A 9,190-nucleotide genomic window follows, 5' to 3' on the forward strand; every position below is an offset into this window, starting at 1 on the left:
TCTAAAACATAGTTCTCCAAGTACCCCTAGATCCACTTATTCACCGTCTTTGTTTGTCCGATAGTTTAGAGATGGTAGCTAGTAGTAGGTGTGAGTTTTGTATGTTTCAAGCGAAATAATTCTTGCCATGAAAACTATGAAATATTTTGTTTGTATCATTGACAATATTCTTAAGCAAGCCATGTAGTTTGAAAATCTCATTACTTGATGTGCCTTAAATTATGTAGCAAACAAAAATAAAATATGCAAACTTCATCAATCTATCAACCACGACATAAATACAATCTTTAACTTATACCTTGGATAAGCCTGTGTTTAAGTCTATTGATAAGCTCTCCTATTTTGCTCATGAATTGGTATTGGTTGAAGCAAGCCTGCTGGAAAAACTAATTCTCCTTTGTTCCATTGATAGGTCATGCATTTTGTAACGTGTTAACTACATAAAACCTTATTTCAAAATGCACGAATCCTATTACTTGCACATCTGATTGTAATTTTTTGTGTTTATTAATTAAATTGAAAATCAGAAAACAGTAAAATCAGAGTAAAGTCAGAGGTGCAATCTGATCCCTGGATAGCCAATAGTCAAAACTCCTGTTTTTAAAACTAATGATCAGCAGCAAATATTCGGGAATAATTTGTACCTTATACATTAAATCTCTACAAGGAAGTTTTTAGAATAAAGAAGCAACCATTGAATAAGAGCTATCCAATATCCCGATATGTCTATAGTCTCATCATTTACTTGTAAGAAATCAAATGGTGATACCAGTTATACAAAATTCATGCCTCAAGGTTTGGAACATCCCAAAAACATTGACTGGTGTTCCCATAATAAAAGTGTTAGTAAGGCAAAAGTGGCCAAAAGTGTGAAATGACTTAAGGACAGTAACAGTCAGATTTAAAGAAAACCCAAGAGGTTGGATAAGACAAAAGTATGGCAAGATGGGTTTTGAATGTTTGAGGTCTCATCTAAATAAGCTTAATAAGTAGTGATGTTATCCATATACAATCTTCAAAAATATAAGAATTTGTCCTTGCATAATATAATATTATATTGGTTCCTAGGCCTTAGATTTCCAGAAACACCAAAGTAACCATACCCATGGTTACCAGGTTGACAATATGCCCAAGCTGATTGTCCTGTGAGTTTGTGTTACTGCTTGTTTGCCATCACCAAAATTTAAGATAATGGAAACGTAATTTACATAGATTTCTTCGTTATCTTGTCATCCCCACTGACTCAATGGTCCTGGACAACCATTTTTTCTGGTAGGTATAATCATTCTTTATTTAGAACTAAGTACTTTAGATGGCTGCATTACCTTTTGCTGATGAAGAAAAATCCAAATCTTTGGGGGTCAAATTCCTCAAAAATTATGTGGACACCCCTAGTGAACAAACGGATGGTCCTTAGACAATCTCAATAGAGGTATCATCATGGTGTAAGAGAATTCCGGTTCATTATCCATAGAATAGATTGTCATTCAATTCTTCTTTCATCTGAAAGACAACCTCCCAAATTTTATAAAATGATCCTTCTCATGTGAAAAAAGCATGCACCTCGTCATTAATCTCAATCCAGCTGCACCTTTGTATTTTCTTCAGACTCCTGTCTTTCATCGATCTTACAAACATGGCAGCTTCAGCATGGATTTTTGACAACTGCACCTAGCGTGCATCATTTCTAGGATCTAACTCAAAAAGGAATTTCGATACATGTGCTCCCAATTCTATATAGCCATGGGTTCTGCAAGCAAGGACCCCCCACACACAGCAGTCTCAGGCTCCATTGGCATGCTATTGGTAAAATGGCATGCTTCATCCCATTTAGCACTCAAGCACTGATTGTTTGACAAAATGCACATAATTTCCAGAATCTCACTCATCATGGCATTTGGCTACATGTCCTCCCATATCTATCTTGGTATGAGCTCTTCAGGCTCCATTGGCAAGTTATTGATAAAGTTGCATGCTTCATCCAAGTCCCCGGCTTTACCAAAAAGATCAACCATACAACAATAGTGCTCAATGGTAGGAACAAGGTTATAATCTTGAGTCATGCTATTGAAATAATGCTTGCCATCATCCACTAGCCCTGCATGGCAACAAGCACACAAAACACCAACAAAGGTGATATTGTTCGGTTTTGTGCCAGATTGTTGCATTTCTTGAAAGAGCTGGAGTGCTTCCTTCGAATAGCCGTGCTTGGCATATCCTACAATCATTGTAGTCCATGATACCACATTTCTAGTAGTCATTTTGTCAAACAATTTCCAGGCATCTTTAATGTAACCACATTTAGCATACGTCTATGAGACCATTCCATACAAAGATATCAAATGGAAGTCTACCTCTTACTACTCTCCCATGAATCTCCTTACCCCTATGGAGAGCTGCCAAGTTAGCACATGCGCTAAGAAGACTCGCATAGGTCACATGGTTAGCCCTCGCATCACTCAATCGCATTTCTCGATAGAGCTTCAGGGCTTCACGAAACTTCCTATTCTGTGCATAGCCTGCAATCATGGCATTCCATGAGACCACATTCCGAATTGGTGATTTTTTAAAGAGCTCTAAAGCCTTATCCATACACCCTACCTGGGCATATGCAGTAACCATGACACTCCACGAATATACATTGCGTTCAGGCATTGTCTCAAAGAGCTCCATGGCCTGATCCACATCCCCAATTTTTGCATATCCTGCAACTATGGCAGTCCACAAAACCAAATTTCGTTTAGGCATTTTGTCAAACACTTTGCGTGCATTCTCTATGTACCCACACTTCGCATACATGTCAACAAGAGCACTCCCAACAAACACATCAGATTGAAAACCCCTCTTGATTATATGTCCATGCATCTGTTTCCCTTCTTCAATGGCTACCAAATTGGCGCAAACTGGTAAAACAGTTGCGAAGGTAAAGTGATCAGGCTGAATCCCATTCCCTTGCATTTTGCAAAACATTGACAAGGCCTCTTCATCAGCGCCATGCTTTGAGTAAGCCTGAATCATGTTAGTCCAAGAAGCCACATTCTTCACCTCCATATCATCCAAAACTAACCTAGCATCTTGCAGGCTCCCAAGCTTGGCATACAAAACTACAAGTTTGTGAGCCAGATAAATATTTGTAGTAAATCCTGTTTCGGTTAGATGGGTATGTACTCTTTTTGCACCTGGTAAGGATCTCTTGTCAAGGCACAGTTGCAGAAGAGATGCATATGTGAAGCAACTGAGCCTAAGGTGTTTATGGTCTGTACCACGGAGAATATATAGTGCTTCTTTTAGTAACCCATGCCCGCAAAGTGTTGTCAACTGCTCACAGAGGGCATTTGAAGTTCCAGCATTGTTGTTCAGGGTTGCTTGTCGTATGGCGACAGTGCCGAAGGAGAAGGTTTTGGCACCCTGGAATTGAACCATGAACTCTATCATGTGATTTTCTTCTTCTGAATCATTAATTGATGTGTCCAGGCCAAGGTGTTTAATTTGTTTTGAATCTGTGGGTTTGAATTTGTGATTTTTTATATTGCACTTCTTCAAGAAGTTTGCCCAGCATTGAAAAGAAAAATGTTAATAATAAACCACTCCACCTCCATTTTCATGATTATGAGGAATTGGTGTGCTAATCTATTTCTGTTTAGTTGTTTTGTTTTTGTTTTTTTTAAAATTAAATGGTTCTATTGTCATGCTGAGATTTGTATCTTAATGTTTTTTTTTTTTCGTATTGAGTTTATTTTTATGAGAAAATCTTTAATTTAATTATAAATTAATAAGTAGCAGGCTTGTTCATTAGACTTGGTTCATGTCTCAATCTTTATCTAGCTTCATTTCAACAATTGATATTTACTCCCACATTCATTTCAACAACTGATATTTACTCCCACATAGTTGATATGCACCCACCATTTAGTAGATCCATTCACATTCACCTCAATATATCCACTCTTAGCTTTAAGATTACTATTGTTTTATTGCCTAGAATCATTTTCATGCCACTCAGGATTTCATCTCACGATGCATGGAAATGAACCTCAAATATAATTTTTAAATTCAAATTCTAAGATGCTATTATGAGTCAATTTAGCACATGTTTGTGTAACATGTTGCTAGTCATGGTATTAAAAGGCATTCAATGTACCATTAATCTATATACAACATCAAGGAGAAAATAATTAGAACGCATTTCAATTATAAAGGGATAAGGAATCATATCCACGTCATTTGCATATAAACCAACCAATTGCATGCTTGTGTATTTTATCTTTGAATCTTCATTGCAAGTTGTAAAGTTGGCTCATCTGAGGGTTTGGCCTAGGAGAACTTGACCAAGCAATCTAGTAAATTCCCCTAAAAAGAAGACTAGATTAGATCTACACTATCTTGTGAGAAAAACAATGTAAGTAAGAACAAATCTATAAAAAAATAATAAAGGCTAATATAAATACAAGTTCTACCTTGGGAAAGCCTTTACATGGAAAACCCAACCTCCAAACCACACTCGATGTATTAATCTCAATTTAATAAGATTACAATACAATATATAGTTTCAATGCTCTCAAAAGGCAATACAAAAGATCTTCAACTCTATCATATGGGGTCAATTTGATAGCTAAAAATCCTTGATTTAAATTATTTTCATTATAATAAGATTATTCTTACCCATATAACTATAATCCATGTGCATTTATTTATTGGCACAACAATATAGGAAACCACTAAGTGATATTACCAAACAATGGGCATAAAACCATGGGACAACTGACTATATTAAAAAAATGGTTCAAAAAACATGTGAAATATGTTCACATTATTAACAATCTCTCACTTGTTATATATATTGCATAAGAGGGAGGAACAAAGGAATTTGAGTTAACTAGGGGTAGACTACACATGACCAATTTGCACTTTTTGCACTTCTTTATGTGCATTGGCTTTGCCAATTAATCTACAAAATTCACTAAATTGTTCACCTCCTCAAGCAAAACCTTTTTCTTCCTCCATCGTGTCTTGAACAAAATAATGTTGTACATCAATGTGTCTTCTTTATGCATGAAATTTAGAGTTCTTTTCCATATTCATTACACTTTTTTTGTCACAATTAATCCTCACCACATCTTGTATTAGGCTAGCATTTGAGCATAATCTCTAAAGCCATGTCGCCCCTTTACAAATGTGAGTGGCTTCCATATACTCAACTTCAACGGTTCAAAAAGAAACAATAGTCTACCTCTTGCTCATCCAACTAGAACACTACCTAAGAAGTAAACACAAATAATAGTAGATTTTTTATTATCAATGTCACACATCTAATCTTACATCAAGAGAAATCTTGATGTCTAAATCCAATCCCAATGTAGATCCTCCTTGGTAGCAAAATGAATAAATTGAAGTACAATATGTACATATATCATATATATTTAGAATAAAAATAGGAAATGGATATGTAAACTTAATAATCATATTTTAAACCAAAGGAAATATGTTTGACAAAGTGAAGAGAATGCAAATACAAAAAAGAAATACAAAAATAATACCAAAGTGAACCTCAATTATAATGTATATGCTCTTATATGGAATGTAGATACTCAAATTAGTAGCATGTACTTGCAAAGTGATCATTCATGTATATGGAATGAAGGGGCTAATTTATATAGCTAGAGAGAGGAATATAATGGTAAAAATAAAATCTCAATAGACAATTGATATTGAATGAGAGAAAGTGGGGACTCTTTCTAGGCTAAGAATAGTCATGGGAGTTGTAAATGTTTGAGAATAATTATGTTGAATTACTCCTGGGATAAATTTGAGGATATATTTTAGATCTTTCTACTCTTGATTAAAAAATGAACTAGGTAGTGGTGGACATGGAGAAGTGTATTGATGATGTTGTGTGTTGTGTCTTAGGAGGTATGAGTTTTTTGGTACAAGGTTATGTGACTTGTGGAGTTGAGTGTGACTTTTTTGGTGTAAATGTGGTTATATCCTAGCTAGTTCATAGTTAGAACCTATTCACATGTTAAGTTTACTTAGAACCTAGATTGCATTTAAGTTAGGTGTCATAAAGTTGTTTTATGTAACTTGTCATTTAATATTGTTCATAAGATCATGTTAGTTATCCTAGGTGGCATTCTAGAAGATATGAGTCATGTGTCTCATCATTTAATATTTACTTTAAGCATTTATCATTATGCAACATGCATTTTATGTCTGTATCAAGGGTAGTTGTCATTCTACCTCATCACTTTGCCTATAGAAGTAAGGCTCATTTTTACATTGTATGATATCAATTAAATCATTTTCATGTCTCATTGAGTATTTCAATCTCATGTTGCGACATTCTCTTGTCGAAGGTGTGTTTCTTGGTTGATCATTTGAAGTGTTTACAACTTCATTGTGGGTACTTTATTATTCCAACAAATCTTAGGTCGGGGACTAAAATTTGGAATGGTCATGATAGTAGGGACATGGGAGGTATTTTGACTTGTAATTTGGGAATGGAGATGGAATCTACATAAGTGTTGGTTTTAGTTCCAAGTTAGGTATCTTATGGACATGACTTGGGTAGTAGATATACACTCAGTTTAGGTCTCTACTTGTATTTCTTGAAAAATATTCTTGCGTTGTTGCAAACTCAAATTTCATAACTCTTTCTTCTCTTCTCCTTAATCTTTTAATTTTTTTATAAAAATCCTTTAGAAGTTGAAATGCAAAGAGCTATGCTTGAAAAGTCTTAAGGAAACTTAATGAATCCTAAAGCCAATAGTAAAGTTGTGCAAATAGTAAAGATTTGTGGATTCGGAACAACCACCATTGCACTAAGCTAGAGATACCTATGCCCACACTAATGGCTAAGTCCTTAGGTCTTTGTTAAAAATCATTGTAAATTTGCAAACCTTAAGAATTGAGCAAATAGTTTTAAAAGAATTTCTCAACATTATCAATCAATTTTATAAATTCATCTAAAGTCTAATAAATCCCATAAAGTTAAAAGGTAAATTTTCATTTAAAGCTTAAGTGCATGAAGATCGTGTTAAGTCCCTTTGTGAGAGATAGTAAAATACAATGAACCTTGAATGAACCTAGCGAGTCAAGGCCTAACAATCCAAGCTTTAGGGTGTTAAATTCATCTAAATTTTAAATTTTTCAAGAGAGGATTATATTATAAAAATATATATGTTTGTATATAATTAACAAACATGTGAACAAGATACATGAGCCCTAACTCTAAGTCATGGGGGAAAATCAACTACGACTAGGGGATAAATTAAGGGTAGGTAAGAGTATGGTTGAACTATACATTAACAATCATTTAAATATATAAATAGTTGCAATCATATTCCATTATAGCATCCACATCCAATATTTTTTATAATGTATTTATAATTATGTCATGTTCTTCTGTAGAAGGCATTCATAAGTCTTTATTAGCAAGTCTCTCTTGATATCTCACTAGTTTTATATTTGTTGTCACAACTAAATATGAATAGTGTTAAAAATTCTTATGTCTTTCATAATCTTCAAATGTAAGCAAACCATTCTTTTTATTAAATATTTTTATAACTTAATATGTGAAATTTTATTATTTATTATTCCTTTTAAATTAGATTTTACTTTGATAGTTTGAGAAAGTGTGTTTTTAAAAGACTATCTCATTAGTTGCGAGTTTCATTATTAGTTTAAAATTCATTAAGAAATATTGGGATATGATTTATAGCTTGTTATTCCTTGTATTTGTTTCTTTACACTTCAGTGCAATCTAAAGATCATAAAAAGACCCCATAAAATAAATCATGTTGCTTTTATCTAAAAGAATACATTAGATAGAACATTGAAAGTATCCCAAAAGAGATTTCTAAAAGGACTACTTTTAGGAATCTAAAACGCACTCCAAAGAGGTTATTTGAAACAAATATAAGGAAGTTTTCAATGTATTTCACTCTTAAAAAAACTTCAATCTATCACATAAAAATTGATCTATTATCGGAAAAGTCTATTGGGAAAAATTAATTGTTCTTTTAATTATGTCTTTGTCTATAAGATTTTGTGTATTTAATTTCTTGTAAAATTCTTTCTTAAGAAATAAATTAATTTCTTATATTTAAATATTATTATTTGTAATTAATTTCATTTAATTAATCAAATACATTGAACCAATTAAATTTATTTAATTAATATGATATATTTATTTGGCATTTTATTCTTAAATAATTAAGTACTTTAATTAATTTGAGTAAAAGAAAAATACTAAAAGAAAGGAAATAATAGTTGCATATCATATAATTAATTTTTGTTGTTAGTTTAATTAGATTAGTTTCTTTTGTTCTTTCTAGATTCATTCATTTTAAACACAATAATTAAAGACAACATAAATTATAAAATAATAAAAAATGCACTCCAAACTACAAGGCTTCTAAGAATTATACATTTACAAACAAACATATCATGAAGACAAATAAGTGACTTAAAACAAAATGTATATCTAATGTGTTAGGTTGCAACCAAACCTTGTGAGAGAGTTAGAAGAGATTTCTCATGTTCTTTCTTTTCTCTTGAATAACTTGACATTTTAGAAGATCCATTAGCAAACATAATCATTTTAACCTTTTGTGGGATTCCACTCTAACCAACACCTCAACAACCTATCTATTTACTATTACCTCAACCACAACCAAACAAACCATCTAGTCATCCAACCACTAGGACCACTATTTCATCTATTTTTATGTTCACCGCAAAACCAAATGCCTAACCATTCATCCACACTAGAAAAATAATGTGTACAAAAATGTATCCATATAAACTCACCTACAAAACTATCATTCCCTATCCCAGTTCAATGTATAGGTGTGAATTTAACTCAACTTATTTTTGCATGTGCAAATTTGAACCCTTAACTTATAAATTCAATTTTCTTAAATTTCACCCATGCTTCTCTCTTTGTATTATGAATCCATTAAAGTATGTATTTCAAATTGCATGAAGCACGGTGTTTTTGAAGAACCGACCCTAATTAATTTGAATCATCTAGGGTTAATGAACTAAGAAGAATTGAGAATGGACCAAGGAATGAAAATAATCTAGCGCATACCTATCCAAATCTTGTTACATCAACATCGTAAGAGCATAATGCATGGTTGTTGATTGTCTTTGATCCTTATTTATTGTTATTGAATTGGCTTGTCTATGG

At 32.9% G+C, this 9,190-nt stretch overlaps 1 protein-coding gene across 1 annotated transcript; it reads right to left on the reverse strand.

Annotated features, from left to right (window-relative positions):
* Nucleotides 1-716: 716 nt before the first annotated feature.
* On the reverse strand, nt 717-3,570 carry LOC131065321 (putative pentatricopeptide repeat-containing protein At3g13770, mitochondrial). The gene is made up of 2 exons (XM_059219524.1): nt 2,602-3,570; nt 717-2,519 (listed from the first exon to the last, which is right to left on the reverse strand). The coding sequence occupies exons 1-2, from the start codon at nt 3,433-3,435 to the stop codon at nt 2,484-2,486; spliced, it is 870 nt and encodes a 289-aa protein (XP_059075507.1). The 5' UTR covers nt 3,436-3,570; the 3' UTR covers nt 717-2,483.
* Nucleotides 3,571-9,190: the final 5,620 nt, after the last annotated feature.

This window comes from Cryptomeria japonica, chromosome 4, assembly GCF_030272615.1.
Source record: "Cryptomeria japonica chromosome 4, Sugi_1.0, whole genome shotgun sequence".
Classification (NCBI taxonomy): domain Eukaryota; kingdom Viridiplantae; phylum Streptophyta; class Pinopsida; order Cupressales; family Cupressaceae; genus Cryptomeria; species Cryptomeria japonica.

Bases quoted from the DNA above. Each gene is read 5' to 3' on its own strand.
- LOC131065321 (XM_059219524.1), bottom strand. From the start codon at position 3,435: ATGATAGAGTTCATGGTTCAATTCCAGGGTGCCAAAACCTTCTCCTTC. The intron at 2,520-2,601 runs GTAGGGTGTATG...CCATGATTGCAG, and splicing joins TGGTTACTGCATATGCCCAG to GCTATGCACAGAATAGGAAG.